The sequence below is a fragment of the Lepidochelys olivacea genome (assembly GCF_965140295.1).
Source record: "Lepidochelys olivacea isolate rLepOli2 genome assembly, chromosome: 1".
Classification (NCBI taxonomy): domain Eukaryota; kingdom Metazoa; phylum Chordata; order Testudines; family Cheloniidae; genus Lepidochelys; species Lepidochelys olivacea.
Window position 1 is genome coordinate 13,757,138 of NC_140411.1, and position 17,900 is coordinate 13,775,037.

The following is a 17,900-nucleotide window of genomic DNA, read 5'->3' on the forward strand; positions in this document are numbered from 1 at the left end:
GGATGAAGCCCAAAGCCTCAAGCCTCGGGGGTAGGGGGCTGAAGCCCAAGACTAAAGGGGCGATGACATAAGAACGGTCATACTGAGTCAGACCAAAGGTATCTAGCCCAGTATCGTGTCTTCCAACAGTGGCCAATGCCAGGTGCCCCAGAGGGAATGAACAGAACAGGTGAACATCAAGTGATCCATCCCATCGCCCATTCCCAGCTTCTAGCAAACAGAGGCTAGGGACACCATCTTTTTGAGATGGGGCGACCACATCTGCACGCAGTATTTAAGATGTGGGCGTACCATGGATTTATATAGAGGCAATATGATATTTTCTGTCTTATTCTCTATCCCTTTCTCAATGATTCCCAACATCCCGTTAGGTTTTTTGACAACAAGTGGTGCTGACAGGAGAACTACTAGGCTGGAGCGTGGCGACAAGCAGCTCGGTCTCTGTACTGACAAGGCCTCCCAACTTTGTGTCCTCAGCACATTTCATTAGTGCCCTCCACCCATGTGGCCTTGAAAAAGGGAAATGTGACCCAAGGATGTATCAGGCAAGGCATTTCCAATAGAGACAGACAAGCTTCGATACTGTTGTACCACGCACTGGTGAGACCTAGTCTGGAACAGTGTGTGCAGTTCTGGGCATCCGTGGTCAGGAAAGGCGAACTCAAGCTGGAACAGGTGCAGAGAAGGGCTGCTTGGATGATTCGAGGAATGGAGAACCTGTCTTACTAGAGGAGACTCAGAAATCTTGGCATGGGCAGCCTAGCAAAACGAAGGCTGAGGGGGGACCTGATTGCTCTCTGTCAACATACGAGGGGAGCGAACACCAGGGAGGGAGAAGAGCTATTGAAGCTAAAGGACAATGTTGGCACAAGAACAAATGGGGATAAACTGGTCCTGAATGATGTCGGGTTGGAAATTAGAAGAAGGTTTCTAACCATCAGAGGAGTGAGGGTCTGGAGCAGCCTCCCAATAGGAGCAGTGGGGCGAGCAACCGTCCTAGAGTTAAGATGGACGTTGATCAGTTTATGAACGGGTTTACATGACGGGGTTACCTGTGATAGTAGGGGACTGAATTTGATGAGGTACCTTCCAGTCCTATGTTCCTCTACAGCTCCAGAGCCTCAGAGTTAGGACTGTCTGCATTGCTCACCCATGGTGTCTTCCAAAAAATGTGTGTGTCCTTTGATGGGCTCTGAAGGAGAATTGTCCATTCTTCCTTATCTGGGGAAGATGGTGTCTGCTATAATTTAGGGGCCATGGGGGTTCCTAAGAACTCCAGCAGAAATGCAGCTAATCCCTCAAGGAGGACTACCATGTGGGGAATAGACTTGGAGTGTGTTTATACTGGATACTCATAATTACTTATCAGAGGGGTAGCCGTGTTAGTCTGGATCTGTAAAAGTGGCAAAGAGTCCTGTGGCACCTTATAGACTAACAGACATATTGGCGCATAAGCTTTCATGGGTGAATACCCACTTCGTCGGATGCATGCATGCACCCACGAAAGCTTATGCTCCAATACGTCTGTTAGTCTACAACGTGCCACAGAACTCATAATTACTTGTGACACTTGGCCGTCAATTCCTAATGCACTCCAGCTGTGTGCGGGACCAAGTATCTACCAACTCCAGCTTTGACCAGATTCTGCCCCAGTTACACCAATGCTGCCCTACTGAAATGACTGAGTAGCACCGGTATAAATGCTTAAATCTCTCCTTTTCATGTTTAATTGTGGGCATGTTTAGTAACTGCTTGCAGAGTAACTGCTTGCTCGGTCATTTGCCCATTGTAATGGGAGAGCCTAAGACAGCAGGCCTGAAAGAGGAAATTTAGCTAAGAAAACACTTCTCAGCAGCTACATGTGACAGCAAAAGTCATGGGGAAGGGCCACTTTTCACAACATGCAGCCAAGACAATTTCATCTGAGCTTGGACTGAGTCCTTATTAGTGCAGAGGAGCTGCCAGAATAGATTAATTGCCTTGAGCTACAGCAGCAGAATGACCCAAGAAGCAGGTATTCAGTGGCTCTGGAGCGGAGCAGCACCCGTGTTCCTGCATCACAGTTCCTGTGGTGTAACCCACCCCCACTGCCACCCAAAGGGTGACAACCTGGATCTAAATGCACACACAAGTAAACACAAAAGCACAAAACCGCCAAGGGCACACCTGATTGTGCAACAAGCCGGGCGTTTCTTTTTTACCTCTGCCGGCTTAAATACCCACCTGGTAAAGTATCTCAACGGGAAGTCTCCCCTGCCATGCTGCTTCTGAGATCTGAGTTCTTGGCATTAATCCCAGGCTAGCGGGCATCTATTGGGATCTGGTAGTGGCAATTTTCTTATCACCTGGTTTTATCCTTTTTCAGCTGCTCTTTGGCCCCTCGTTGCTGGGGAAACATCCTGGGATCCAGGTTCCTTACCTCAGCTATTGAAATTTGGTGTTGGCTGGTGAATGTGGGACAAAGGCTGCAATTTCAGGGAGAGGGTGTGAAGGGAGCAGCCTCTCAACAGCCGCTGAAAGGTGACACCTGCCACAGTAATCTCACCCCACTCTTGGAACCGTGCTGGGGCCCCCATCCTAGGAGGACCAGCTGGGGAGAGAAATGGAGGGGAGGTGAACACAGGAGAGAGACAGGGGGTGGATGGGGGAATGCAGAGAGAGAGGGCTCTGTGTGTGCTACTGTAACCGTTATTTTCTAATCAATGGCCATGTGCTTGGCCCCATACCAGGCACCAGACAGAGCCAAGGCCCTGCCCTCCAAACAACAGTGAGCCTGCTACACCCTTCACAAACCAGCTTCCACCCCATCCCACCCCGCCGGAGCGGGAGCTCCAGGCAGCGAGCCCACTGCAGCTGGGAAGTGGCTATAACTATCAAAGAGCCATGGCTGGCGTAGGAAGGAAACACAGCCCTGTGCTCTGCAATGCAACCTCCTGCTCCCAGCCCTCTGACACACACCAACGAGGCAACTAAGCATTGGAGGGCTCCACCTGGCGGCCGCATGTCAGTATCACAGTCGCTAAGACAACCGCAGCTTGCGGACCATTGTGGATTCCTCACATTTCCTTCATTTTGCCCTGAGTCCGGGGGCGTTGAGCCTGGAAGCTGGCACAGGGGCGAGGCCCAGGGAGCCAGTTCGCAGGTGCAGCTCCAGGCGGTCCTGCGAAGGAGTGAAAGCAATGGGCTGAGGGCTATGCTTATGCCCCTTGCTTCAGATCTGCCAGGCCGTTGGAATAGGGATGTTCTGCAAAAGGCAGCGGGGGTGGGGGAGCTCAGCCTGCGGCTTTTCATGCTGTACCAGCCCTGCAGATAACCATGCCTCTGGGCTCCAAGGGCTGCGTCTCTTTCGCCAGCACTAAATTCACACAGGGGGCGGGGGCAGGCATCCTGGGGGGCCTTTGTCATGGGCTGGCTTGGCCCTGACGCTGCCCTTCCTCATACCCTTGTGTGGCAGGATTAACTAGCCAAAGAAAGTCAGAAACGAGCCACCACTAAAGGGCCGCTCACCTGCCTGACCCTGGCGCGCCCAGCTCCTCGCTGGGCTGCTGTCAGCGCGGAGGTGAGGCAGGGGCCCGTGCATGCCGGTGTCAGCGGGGGCTCTGCTGTGGTCTGAGCAGGGAGCAGAGGAAGCAGCCTGGCCCCAATGCAGCGTGAGCAGACAGCGTGGGGCCCAGCAATGCATGTGTGGTACCTGCGGGGCGAGAGGCTGTCTTCTGCTGGGCTTTCCTAGGCCCGAGACACCACAGGCCCCTGCAGTGCAAAGGGCTCCTTGCAGGAGCATTACGGCACCAGGGCCAGATTAATCTTTTGTGGGCCCCCGTGGGGGCAATGTGGCATGGCGTGGGGGGTTCCCAGAGTGAGGGACCAGCTGGGGGCAATGGGCATGGCACGGTGGGGGCAGCCCCACTCCGCCCAGCCCGGGAGGAGGGCACTGTTTACAGACTGACAGCCATCAGATACACCCGGGCCCGCTTGGCCCTGCTCTGCCAGTGTGCCCCTTCCCCTCGGGGGTGGGCTTGTGCCACGTGACATGCCACACTGCCCCTTTCCCTCCGGACTCACTATGCCCATCCCCCTCCAAAAGATCCCCCCACAGACCCCTGTGCCCACCCCGCACACAACTGCACAGCTCCCTGAACCCCAGCAACCTGCCCCAATGCCTCCTACAGCCCCTCCCCCACAAGTACCCAGCACCCCCCCGCAGATCCCCACTGCCCAACACCCACAGACTGCCTCTGCACTCCCCCCGGCCCTCCCCCACTGCCCAGCACCCCAAAACACACAACCTGCCTCCAACCCCTGCCCAGCACCCCCCCGCAGCCTCCCTCAGAGACCCCCGCACCCAAACTCACCAGCCCACTGGGGGCTGAGCTGGGATTGCTTTGGCCTCTCGGGAACGGCGTGATCAGCCAGGCCAGAGAAAAGCGGGACCTGTGCAGGCCAAGCTCCCTCAGGACCCACTTGCCTGGCAGGGCCCAGCCAAGCCCCCCGCACTGGCCCTCGCCCCCACTGGCCAAGACCAGCCTCTGCATTGGCCCCACGTGGCTCGGCCCCGGGGGGGCAAGCAGGCGCAGGGCCCCACATGTGGTGGGCAGCAGAAACTGCTCAGAGCTGGAGCTGCTTTGGGGTGCAGGGAAGACCCTGGGACACGATCCGCCGAGAACCTGCCCGGCCGCGCCCACTGGCCTCGCAGCCGGCAGCCCTGCCCAGCCTGCATGGCAGAGCCTGGGTGCTGGGCAATGGGCACCCTACAGGTGGGAGAGCCCAGGTCTCCCACCACTTAGGGGCCTGCCCTAATGACCAAGGCAAGGGGCCAGACCTGGCCGTATGGCTGCGTTAGACAGGTCCGTAATGGGCACCTGCCCAGCATGGGCCCGGTGCCATTGTAAGCCCGGTACTGACCGGCACAAATCCTGCCCTGCTGGCTTCGCTGTGGGGCTGGCCCGATGCGATGGTACAGATGCCACCCCATGCCGCTCACTCCTTGCCTGTGACCTGGCTCCCCGGTAATGGTCTGAGCAGCCAGGCAGGGCACGGACAGCGAAGGAGTAGCCAAAGACAGCAAGGCCTCACGAGGTCCCCCCCTCGCCCCCGTGACAGGCCCTGCTGCTGGAGGGTTGAGCAGAGCTGGAGCCAGATGGGGGGGAGTTTGGTGCAGCATCTGGACCACAGCAGGGAATGGCTGCAGCTCATTAACTCTTTGTTGCCTGGCAGGTGTTGCATGGGGCAAATGGCAGCCTGAGCAATCACAATGAGCCCAACTCCCTTCCCTATGTCTTGTTCTTTTAATAACAACCCCCCCCCCCGGCATCTAACTCGCTCATGGGCCAGCTCTGCCCTCCCAGGCGCCACAAACCAAGCCCACTTATCATGCAGTGTGTGGAGGACGCATTTGCACTTTGCTCACACCCACAGCTGCCCTGCTGCAAACCCCTGTTGTGAACCTGACTGTCACTAGTGCAGCTTGCCCTGGCAAGGGGGTGGGAATGGTGCGAATTGTGTCTGCACTAGGGATTGCATTAAGGCAGCCACATGGGGGTGGGAGGTGGGGGGGGTGTTAGTGTCCCATGGCAGCCAAAGGTTAAGTGTCCCTTACCAGCGCAGGCCCTGCTGCATGGAAAGGTGACGTGGGGTGAGGGGGAGGATTATTGATAACTCGGCGTGCGTTATAGAATCATAGACTATCAGGGTTGGAAGGGACCTCAGGAGGTATCTAGTCCAACCCCCTGCTCAAAGCAGGACTGATCCCCAAATAAATCATCCCAGCCAGGGCTTTGTCAAGCCTGACCTTAAAAACTTCTAAGGAAGGAAATTCCACCACCTCCCTAAGTAACCCACTACAGTGTTTCACCACTCTCCTAGTGAAAAAGTTTTTCCTAATATCCAACCGCCAGAGCATTAAGGAAGCTATTGAACAAAACTGGCCCAAGGACCGACCCTTGGGGCACTCCACTTGATACCGGCTGCCAACTAGACATGGAGCCATTGATCACTACCCGTTGAGCCCGACAATCTAGCCAGCTTTCTGTCCACCTTATCGTGCATTCATCCAGCCCATACTTCTTTAACTTACTGGCAAGAATACTATGGGAGACTGTGTCAAAAGCTTTGCTAAGGTCAAGGAACAACGCGTCCACTGCTTTCCCCTCATCCACAGAGCCAGTTATCTCGTCATCTAAGGCAATTAGATTAGTCAGGCATGACTTGCCCTTGGTGAATCCATGCTGACTGTTCCTGATCACTTTCCTCTCCTCTGTCTGCTGTCTGCTACTGCAGGGTTCTAACACCTCCCTCTGCAGCACCGGGTGCCAGCCACTGGCACAGCCAGGACACTGGGTTGGATGGACCGCGGGGGCTGATCCAAGTCGCCAACTCCTTTGTGCATCATGAGGCCAAGCTGTAGTCACGCTCAGCCCTTGTCTTGTGCTGTGTGAACGTTGCTGTCTGCTGGGGACCTCGCCCCCAAAAGTTCAGCCCCAAGGGGACGTCAGGCCAGAGGTGACCCTGGTGTCGCTCCAGTGACTTTAACTGGGTTACACCAGGCATCAGACTGGCCCACTATGTTGGCTGGGCAGCTCTGGGAAAGCACCACGCCCCTCATAAGAAGGACAGGCTAGTGGGTATGGCCGTGGCCGGGGACACAGCACAGGAGCCCCCAGTTCCATTCCCTACTCTGCCACCGAGTCCCCGGGTGACCTTGGGCAAATCGCCGAGCTGCTCTGAGTAAAGCCTGCGTGAGAGCACAGCCCTGCCGAGCAGGGGGATGGGGAGGGTGAAGCTGTGAATGGCTGTGACGCGCTCTGCTGGGGAGAGGGGGGAAGGGAGGGAGGGAGGGGGCATAGCAGTACTGCCCTAGCCAGGGCCCCTTGGCAAAGCTAGCGTGCCCCCCTAAAGAAACCTCCGTTGGCTTGGCCAAGAGTCCCTCCCTGAGGGGCCTGGCTACCCACTGTCCTCTCCAGAGCCACGGTTACACCCCCAGAGAGGACTGTGCAACCCGCAGGCTGCCTCCTGCCTCCAGACTCTGCTCCCCGTGCGACTGGCAAGCTCAGCAGAGATGCCCTGGGCAGAATGCACAGGCTGCCCTGCTCTGCCCCCTCCCCACCACCTCCGCCCCGCACAGGGTCGAGGCGCGCCCCACATTTCATCAGAGGGGTTGTGTATGTAATGTTGCCTCTGCAGGTGGCCGAGAGGGTGAGGCCCAGAGCCTCAAAGATGTTTGGACGCCGAACGTTCAGGAGCCGAAATCGTTTTGTGGCTCTGGTGACAGGCGAGAGGTGCTGCGGCGGAGCTGCCGGGTGCCGCGCTCTGTACCAGCCGCCCCCAAAATCAGGCCTCACGCGCCCACCCCAGATCCTGAGATTGGCTTAAAAAATGAGCGTTAGAAAGACTGCTACATTTCTGGTGTCTTTTTCTTTGCCTTCTATGGGTCACACCTTCCAGACGCACTCGGGCAGGGGGCAAGGGCGAGTAACTGACGCTTTAACGAACGACAGCTGAGCGGCTCACATAGTCACAGAACGCAGGGGCTGGGGGCTTTAAGAAAAACCGCCAAATAACATGAGACTTGGGGGTAGGGTGACCAGACAGCACGTGTGAAAAATCGGGACGGGGGTGGGGAGTAATAGGAACCTACATAAGAAAAAGACCCAAAAATTGGGACGGGGGTAGGGGATAATAGGAGCCTACAAAGACCGAAAAATCGGGCCTGTGCCTATAAAATCGGGACATCTGGTCACCCTACTTGGGAGCAAAGCACAAGCATTGACCACACTGAGAGCTGGATTCATTTTGGGGTGGGGCTGTAAATGACAGTGCCTTGAGCCCTGGCGTGAATGCTCGGGGCAGATTGTTGGCACTGAGGAATTCTCCGGCGAGTCTGCACTGGTGCAGTGTCTGGGCTGCGACACCCCTCCCAGCCGCCTTCACGCAGGCCATTCCCTGCTGAACAATGCGGTGCTGATGCCATCGAGTGGCTGCAGCAGCGTGCTGCAGGGGAGGGCTTGGTAACAGGGCAGCAGGCGGGGTTCCTGCCGGGCCTGTGCTGGCTCCAAACCCTTCCAGGCCAAAGTACTCTCCCTACACAGGGCAGGCGACTGTACGCACAGAGGGCCTGGGTCTGCCCCAGACAGCGTGATTCTGGGTCCCCGGCCACAGAGGGGCTGGGTCTGCCCCGGGCAGCATGGGTTCTGGGTCCCCGGCCACAGAGGGGCTGGGTCTGCCCCGGGCAGCGTGGGTTCTGGGTCCCCGGCCGCAAAGGGGCTGGGTCTGCCCCAGACAGCGTGGGTTCTGGGTCCCCGGCCGCAAAGGGGCTGGATCTGCCCCGGGCAGCGTGAGCTCTGGGTTTTTGGCCACAGAGGTGCTGGGTCTGTCCCGGGCAGCGTGTGCTCTGGGTCCCCTGGCCACAGGGGGGAGGCGGGGTGTGTCCTGGGAAGCACGTTTTATGGGGCTCAGGCCACAGAGGGGCTGGGTCTGCCCTGCCCCAGGCAGCGTGTGCTATGCACAGTTGTGAAGGGTTTTTTTTGAAGGCCTCACAGCAAAGGAGAATTTGAAGGATGGGATGGGAAGGGGGGCAATGAGGGTTGCTGTTATTTACAGGGCACTGCTCCCATACATGAGGGGCAGCATGGGAGGAAACACGAAGGCGAGTGGTTGAAAATGAAACAAGTGGGCCATGGAAGCTGAAATCCTGGGCTGATCAAAGCTGAACACTGAGAGCACCACAGCAAATGAGCGGTGATAGGTAGGGCAGGGCTTGACTATGAAGGGTCCTGAAACTGAAGCCAAGCAGCTTGTGTGATACGATCATGAATGGAGGGGGTGTGCAGGTGGAGGGCTGCAAAGAAGGAGGTGACATGGAAAAAAGGGCCTGGCTAGGAGAATGATCTTTGCAGCAGCTTTTCGCATTGCTATGAGTGAGCACAGCGAGTGTTCATCAAGGCCAATGAGAAGGACGTTGCTGTAACTGGGAGGTGAGCTGATGAGAGCCTGGCTGAGAGTTTTAGCCGTGTGGTGGGCTAGGAAAGGTTGTACCTTGGAGACGTTTGGCAGAAAGACGCTGCAAGACCTAGAGAGAGCCTGGAGGTGAGGCCCTAGAGAGAGGGCTGAGTGGAAGATGATGCCCTGCGTAACAGGCCGGATGGTGGCGTTGTCCACAGGGTACAAACCTAAGTTTCTTTTGCTTCTGGTTTTGTTCTCCCCGTAAACATTAAATCATTTATCTGGCCTGAGGCTCAAATAATTACCAAAGCTGGCCACTCAAGTGTGACAGCATTAGAGTTCAGAATTAACATTCGTTTGCAATGACTGTGGGCGGTTCACACCTCTCCGCACTGTCCTTCCAGTACTTGTGGTTGGTGACCCAGGCAGGCAGCATTGGAAGCTTTTCTCTGCAACCAATATAGACAAAAATTGTGGGAGGGGAGCAAACCCCAAAACTCGCAAATGGCGTTTGGGGCCGGGGGCGGGGCCAGGCCAGGCAGGCTGCGCTGTCTCCTTCAAGGCCAGACAGTCACTCATGCTCTGCTAAGTCTAGTTTTAAATCTCCTACTGGCGACAGAAATAATATGTAGCTACAATGAGGCCGGGAGGCGTCAGCTGCTGGCTAAATAAGAACGAACAAGAGCGAACTATTTACTGTGGCTCAGATTGCATTACTAAGCATCTGTGGTTTGGCTCATGTGTAAAATCTGATATTCCTTGCTGGAAACTGGTATTATAGAAAGATAAATGGTGATGGTCCACGACTAAGACAAATTGTATTCTAGCTCCTGAATATAAAGACTATTTATATTTGACTCTCTTTCTCCAGCGCTCTTAAGTCATATATATATATAAATAGCTGAGACTATGAGAGACCGAGCATGTCCTGCCGTTATGTGTGTGCATGTATATTAAATAGGCCCTGGCCGTTAAGGCAGCTCAGAGGCTGCCAGTATATACTCAGCGTGTGGGTGGTTTGAACTAAACATGCCTGTCTTTTATTCTTCCCCACCCCCCTGGCTTTACACTTCTCCCTTTAACTGCGCACGCTGGCTGCTTGGCTTGCCACACTGCTGTGCGTGACTGCATGTTTTAACCTGCTTTTTCAGAGGTGTTGAGCCTCTCTGAGGCAAGCGGGCTTGCTGCATCCCCCGCCCCCCCGCTAACGTGAGGAGAACAACTGGGGCTGCATGGGCCACTGCCAGGCACGGCCGGAGAAACAAGTAGGAAGCGCTCCAGGCTTTTTACCAAGGAGGCGCTGGGCTGGTGATGCTTCCGGACTTCCCGTTGCATTACTGATGTTGATACTCTGTGCTAGGATCACACCTTCCTTTAAGGCAAGGGGCAAGTCATAGGAGAAAGGCATGGGTTCTCCCCAGTGCGCAGACAGGGAAACTGAGTCGGACAGCGCCAGGCCTCTGTTCTAAATAAATAAGCCACAGCCTGAACTCTAGCTCAGGTGTATGAAGGGCTCCGTTTGCTCCCTCAGTCCATCGCTCTGGGCCAGTGCAGGATTCGTCCTTGGGCCTGCCCTTAAGGATTTTGTCCAGTCTGGTTATTTATTGGTGTCTGGCTCTGGATGACCCAGGGAGAGCAACAAGAATGATGGGCTTGGGCTGGTGTTTTAAAGTCTTCTACGTATCTGAGGATGTAGGTGGGGGCAGAGCTGTTAGGGAAACTGAGGCAGAGAGGCTGCTGTAAGGGATGTGCTCAAGGAGCATTGGCAAGGCAGGGGCAGGACTAGAACACCCTGCCCGTCGCCTTCTCTATCAGTAAACTAGGGATGATATTTAGTATTGGCCCAGGGAGGCCACAAGGCTTAACGTACCAACACTTGGTGATCCTTGAGCATAAAGGGCCCAGCACGCACTTATGCAACCACCAAAGCTAGGACCAGAACCTGTTCCAGGTAACTGCTGGGTGGTTCCGTGCAGGATGGAAAATGCCGCTCTGCTTTGTTAGTAAATGTCATTAGCTTCCTTGTGAAGCTTTAAAATCCTCACATCCCCACACAGCAGGAACACACATGCTGTGCGGCAGCAAAGACTCTGGGCCTACTGCACCATCGAAAGCTTAGCCTTGCCCCTCAGCCATCCAGCACTAGCCCCTTGGCTCCAGCTGGGGCTTTGCCTAGTGCCAGCCACTGGCCTAGACTATAGACCCACGGCAGCCCCAAGGCGAGCTGTGATTTCTGACCATAATACCTGAGCCCCTCATAAGCTAAGGCAGGGATGGGCAAACCTTTTGGCCTGAGGGCCACATCTGGGTATGGAAGTTGTATGGCGGGCCATGAATGCTCACGAAATTGGGGCTGAGGGGGTCGGGGTGCAGGAAGGTGCTCCGGGCTGGGACTGAGTGACTGGGGCACGGGAGGCAGTCAGGGGTGCAGGCTCCAGGCAGCGCTTACCTCAATCACCTGCTGGAAGCAACAGCATGTCCCCCCTGCAGCTCCTAAGGGGAGGCGTGGCGCCGGCCAGGCAGCTCTGCATGCTCCCCCATCTGAAAGCACCACCCCTGCAGCTCCTATTGGCTGCAGCTTCTGGCCAATGGGAGCTGCAGAGCTGGCGCTTGGGGCAGGGGCAGTGTGCAGTGCCCCTGGCTGCCCCTACACGTAGGAGTCGGAGGGGGCACATGCCACTGATTCCAGGAGCCATACAGAGCGGGGCAAGCCCCCGACCCCACTCCCTGCCAGGAGCTTGAGGACCAGATTAAAAGATCTGATGGGCCGGATGCTGCCCGCAGTTTGCCCACCCTTGAGCGAAGGTATTTATCTCCCCCCCACCCCCCCATCAGTTGCCCAGCTGTACAATGAGCCTAATAGTACTCAAGAGGGCAATACCATTAGCCTCATTGTACAGCTGGGCAACTGAGGCAGAGGCCCTGACCCTCAAAGGTACTTAGGGGTCTCTGCTGCACAGTGCAATTCTCAGGCCTGAGCTAGAGCCCCAGGCTCCCTGGCTGATGCCTGGGGAGAGTGAGGTGCTGGAGCAGGCTCAGAAGTGAGCAAGCAGCTGCATACAGCCCCCAGGAGTGAAATGCCAAGGAAAGAGGTAGGGCCTAGGCCCCGATCTTCAGTTATTTATGGTTCTCAGCTGGGAACCCCTTCGGGAAGAAGGTGCCTAAGCCATGTCCGCTTCGTCTTGTTCTTAAATCAGGCAGCCCAGGGACTGGAGCCCAGGTCTCTCACAACTTAGGGGACTGCCCTAATGACCTAGGCACACACACACCCCCACCCAGCTCCCCTCTCGCTGCCTTTTGTATGTCTCTCAGCATGCCTGGTAAGCTGGGCGTGGGCTCACCGCCTGTGGGAAGCCTGAGGCTTGAGCGACGGCTCTAAGCAGCTCGTTAGCTGGAGGGCAGCGTCAGCCCTTGAGGTAGCTTTGCACATACTGACGGATGCAAACGTAGGCACCTCTACGGTTACGTGGCAGCTGCACGATGGTTTTGAGAAGGTCAGTGGCACCCGCCCCTTAGAGCTGGGCGCCTACGTCCCTTTCTAAGTGACTTTCCCATGGTCACAGAGGAGGTTTGTGGCAGAGCAGGGACTTGAATGCAGGCCTCCCAAGTCCTAGGCTGGTGCCCTACCCCCCCCCCCGGCCCATCCTTCCTCTCAACGCAAGCCAATGGTGCAGCAGTGCCTGTGAAATACGCCCGCTTCCCCAAACGCAGGCCGAGAAGAAAGAGGCTCGACCAACAAACCAATCCCCTAACGCCCCACCTTCACTTGACATTGGATTTATTTAGTTATTGACTTACAGAAATAAACCAGGAGGCTAAAAACAAAATGATGGCTTTAAAAAACCACATTATCTTCAATAAATAAAAGGCACGGGCCCAGCCGGGGACGCTGCCAGCTGCGGGGGGGGGGAGGTGCTTGTACAAACGTGGTTAAAAAGCAGGTCCCCGCACCGCCCTCATAAATAACAGAGCATGTGATGTACAAAACAGATCAACGGAGCGACTGACAATACATAACAGAACTAACCCTACTGTAAACAATGGGATAACACCCCAGGAGGGCTGGGCAAGGGATGCCAGCCCAGGGGCCACATGCTGGGCTAGGACAGAGCTGCTGGCCCCAAATCCTACATCATGTCTAGCACATGACAGTAGCGCTGCAACATGCATACCTAAGCTTCCCCCCCACCCGAGAGGAGGCGGCTCATGGGCCTCGGTTACCTGATCGATTATCATTGGAAAGCCAGAGGGGCTCCCCCGCCTCGTTTTTGAAGGGCTCAGTCCTGGAGTTTCTGACCTGCTGAGAATTATGGGCCGGTCTTGCTAATGCAACACTGCACTTTGCTAGAGTGATGGGCCAACGTGCCGCACGCCTGGCAGCGATGCCGCCGTGTTATCAGGGCCAGGCCTGGAAGATGCTGTTGGAGTTTGTGATCCCAGGGTGGGTTTGCTGGGTAAGTGCCCCCAAGTGAGTATTAGTCATTGCTCACAGGATGGGCCCTGCAATAATGCCCGGTCATAGAGGAGAGCTCTGAATGGGATCTAAGTGAGATGGAGTGAAAAGGCAGCAGCCCCCTGGGAGATCCTGCATGATGCCCTCTCCAACGCAGGGAGCCATTGCCGTGTGAGAACAAAGCAAGTGGGGTCAGCCCCAGGGTTCTCGGTGGCCAGGAGGCCCCTTGGGCAGGGAGCCCTGAGGAGAGTCAAGAGGCTTCACAGATGCTTAGCCAGACGGCTCATTAATCTGATTGCCTGTAGATCCCAGGCCATCAGAACAAGTGGGTGAAATTCCCGTCCAGTGGGCAAGGATGGACGCCACTAAAGGGCTGGCTGGGAAAACTCACCCATCCCTTTTTCTAAAGGGGGTGGTGGATTGCCCTAGGGCGGCGTAGGCAGAATGGCCAGCCCTTTCATGGACACCAGGGGGAGCCCGCAAGCCCTGCTCTCTCTCGATCACCATTAAGTTTCTTTAAATCGGGGCAGTCATTCTTAACAGCAACGATTTCCCTTCTTTAGAGGGGTAACTGCCCCCAGCAGAACATTGTCCTCAACTGAGGGAGCCACTGCTCTCTCATGACACGGACGAGGCTCTAAGAAAAATACTTCACTGGAAAGTAACCCTGAGCTGAGAGTTTGAAGGGGAGGGGGAGGAATTCCCCACAGCCTCATGTACAGTGTTAGCATCCAGAGCAGGGACCTGGCTGGGGCCTGAATCAGCTTCCACCACAGCAGCAAACACCAAGTCAGCCACTGACTTGAGTAAGCTGGGGCAGCCTCTTAGTGCTGGGCAGCGGGCAGAACCCAGCCCCAGACACTGACCATCCTGTCACAACCCAGCCACAGAGCTCTTCCCGCGAATGGCAACGATCCACAATTAACCACCAAAGCAGAGAATCCCTGAGCTTCTGAACCAGTAAGTGCAGCTTCCTGCTTGACAAGCCGACCCCACACAAACAAAAATACAGACCGTCTGTCTGAGGCAGGGTTAGGCACCGCTCAGCTCAGTGGAGCCTGGTCCCTGCTTCCCTCGCGGGCAGGAACAACGGAGGAAACGTGCCTTGTTTGGATTCCTCCCCTGCAGCTTTTGTGCGTCTCTTGGAAGCACCATTAGCAACTACAATGCCACTCGCCCTCTTAGGGGGAGATGGGAGCACCGTGGCCAACTGCGCACATTCAAAAGATCACGAGAGGGGCTTAAAAATTATGATTTTGGGGGTGGGGGAGCCTAAAATTTGGGTTCATTTTATGTCATTTCTGGTTTCTGAATCATGGGGGTCATGTTTTCAAGCTTTTTCCTGCAACCATGTGAACTAGAAATTTAGGGCAAGGTGAGCAAGGGGGATTAATGAAAGCTGAGTGTGTCTTCCAATCACATGGATCCAGGAGCTGGGGCTTTAAGAAAAACACCAGATGTGGCAAGAGATGATAAAATTACACTGTGAGAGCTGTGCCATTACTGGCCCAATGCAATCACCACGGGGACATGAAAGTAGACAGAGCTTTGGTCACATGAGGCTGGGCTGACTCCAGCCAGAGAGTTTCACTGCAAGTCCCCCTGGGTTTCCCTTTGTTCATGAAGGGAGAAAGAGAAAGCCAAACTCGCCATCCCCAGGGCTAGCCGCCAACCCCAGACCGGTACACTGCAATGCTCCGTTCTCCTTCATCCTGGAGCCCCTGGGAGGTAGGAACATGCTCCAGTCCAGCAACAAGCTGCCTCTCTCTCTCTCTCCCCTAGGCCCGAGTTTAAAAACACTGCTCTCTGCTGGAACAGCCGCCCCTATGATCTAAAGAAGGTAGCATGTTTTTTCCAGTTGGGCAGCTAAGTATCCCCCATCCCACCCATAGGTGCTAGAAGTAGGGGTGCTGCCATGCCCCCTGGTTTGAAGTGAGGTTTACAGTTTGGTTCAATGGCTCTGACACCCCCCACTATATGAATTGTTCCAGCACCCCAAGCCCCCTTCCCCTCCCCCCCAAGTCCTTCCCCAAAAGAAAAATGCTTTGGGATGCTGGGCGTGTCCTTCGGCTCCTCCCTGCCAGCCCGGGCCCTGGTACCCGGGGCTGCGCCTTGCCATTCTCCGGGGTGGTGGAGCTCTCCCGAGGGGAAAATGAGTGTCACGCTTCTCCTTCAGCAGCGCCCAGGGTGTGCGTTTTGTGGGTGGACTGTTCAACCAGAAGCCTCCAAGTGAGCCGCTTCTCAGGTCTCCTGGTGCACGAGGGAGTCAGATGATCACCTGCAGTGGGAGGCAAGAGAAGAGACGTGTGACCAACACTCAGCCTCTGGGGCGGCAGCCAGCCCAGAGGACTAGGGTGAGCTTGGCAAAATGCTGACAGAGCTGGGGCCTGGAGTGAGAGGAACTCCTGGGTCCCATCCCCAGCCCTGCCACTGGCTCACAGTAGGACCTGGATCAAGTTGCTTAGGGCTTGTCTATACTGGGACACCCAGCTGTATTAATCCAAAGTAATTTAAAGTGGATTAGTTAAAACAAAAAAACCTTGCTCAGAATTAAAGTAGCATTAATTTAGTTAACTAAACCAAATTAAGGCCACTGTAATCCATTTTGAATGTTAATTCAGATTAACTGTCCTGTGTGTCGACAAGCCCTCAGTGTGTCCATGCCTCAGTTTCCCCAACTGTAAAGTGGGGCTAAGCCTACTTTTACACCTCACGGACGTGTTGGGAGATTTAGCAAGAGCTTTGGGGAACCATGCAAGGGAACAAGTGAGTTAAGGATGACCTTATAACAGGCTGGTTGGGGAAGCCTTGGTGCTGGGTTTGCTACAACGCCCCATCCCTTCAGCCTTGCATCTAATTGGAAGGTGCTTGAAGGGTGAGGGCAGGTTACGGTCTAGAAAGCGCTCCCTGGCAATGCTGCCCTGGAAGATAATGGCTACAAGTCTCCAGGGGGTAATACAGCTCCAGCCCCGTAGCATGCCACACACACGCCAGTGTACACACACACAACTTATCCATACCCAGCCCCACCTCGAGGGTGACGAGCCACTGGCAGCTGGTGCTTGACACCCAAGTCTTTCCTCTTCTATGGGAACAGAAATTTGGTCTGAGGACATGCCGCCCCCTCGACCAAGAGAGACCAGGAGAACGTTAGACTCTGCGCAGTGGGGACAGGATCTGGGTTTAAAAGGTCTCAAGGACCTCCCCTACAGAGCAAACCCAACAGCATCACGTTAGCTGCTTCATGAGGGCCTGAGTCAGCCAGCGTGGGCTGGGAATTCACGGTTCCATGGAATCCGGGGGTTTTCAACCGGCTGATACTTAGGAGCCCAAGCCACCCCCTCCCTTATCAGTGTGAGCTTTGAGCGTCTGACCAGGGGGTGTCCCCATACGTCAAAACTCAATCGCTACAAGACAATACACAAAAACAGGTGGCAGGGACTGCAGTAGAATGATCAACAGATGGACAATCTGCACCTGGAGTTACACAACACCCCCCCCCCCTTGCCTTGGGCAGCCAGCTCCCTGAAGGGCACCCCTTGCTGGGCAGCTCTTCTTGCCAGATCTACCACCACAGGAGTGCTAGCATGATTAAAAGCTTCACACTTCCTTGGAAACCCCCCCCCCTCCACTCATGCATTGGGATTATTGATAACACAGCCCCTCTTAGGAGCGCCTCTCCTGCCAAGGGACCAGCTCTGGTCCGAAGAGCTTTCAGTCTGAAGCCGTACTGTTCTCAAAGACATCAGGGTGCATGGAGGTTCAGATAATCAAGGGAACTGCTGAGACCGTAAAGCAGCAGGGCAGGTCAATGGGTTCAGGTTTTTAGGGAAAATGGCTCAAATGGCCTGGTTTGGCCAAGGGTTCACTTTGGGTCATGGACCAGACAGGGCCTTCTCTCCCAGCACCTGGTTTTTTGCTGCCATAGTTAGGAAGGGTGAGTATTTGTAGTGGGGTAGGACCTAGGAATCCTGGACAGAACAGAACAGAGAGACCCCCAAGTCTACGTAATGCTGAAGGGTAGCGTTGACCAAGTACGATTTGAATCTCTGATTTCAGGGTAAGAAGCCTCAGCATTGGCCTCTAGCAGCCTGCTGAGACAGAGAAGGGCTTCGCTGTTAGAAGGGAGGGTGATGGATGACTTAATTTGCCAAGACATCCCCACCCCAAAGAGCTATGCAAGCTGCACAGCTGGACTCACCACCCACATTAAGAGAAAGCCTCGCACCTCAAGTGGACAGATCATCTAATATCAGGGGCAAGGGATTCTGCCTAAAAGTGGGAGGGCCACAAGACCTCGCCCCCGTTCATGGCCCTGCCCCCTCTTCCTCGCCCCCAGTGCCAGGGCCTTGGCAGGGAAGAGGAGAGGCAGGGGTCCGAGGCTGTGGTGAAAAGTGGACTGGCCAGGCCCATCCACTTTCAAAAAGTGGGAGGGCCATGCCCCATCCCCACCCCTCTGTTCCAGCACCCATGCTGAGAGCCCAGGTTCACAGAGGCCAGTGGGGTTAGA

General features: G+C 55.5%; 1 protein-coding gene across 2 annotated transcripts in view; it reads right to left on the minus strand.

Annotated features, from left to right (window-relative positions):
* Positions 1–15,420: 15,420 nt before the first annotated feature.
* The window catches only part of RELT (RELT TNF receptor), an 81,541-nt gene continuing 79,061 nt past the window's right edge, over positions 15,421–17,900 (minus strand). For both annotated transcript variants that reach the window (XM_084617974.1, XM_084617973.1), the window contains exon 11: positions 15,421–15,668. In XM_084617974.1, the coding sequence (XP_084474100.1) occupies positions 15,657–15,668 (12 nt within the window). In that variant the 3' untranslated portion in view covers positions 15,421–15,656. The remainder of the gene's footprint in view (positions 15,669–17,900) is intronic.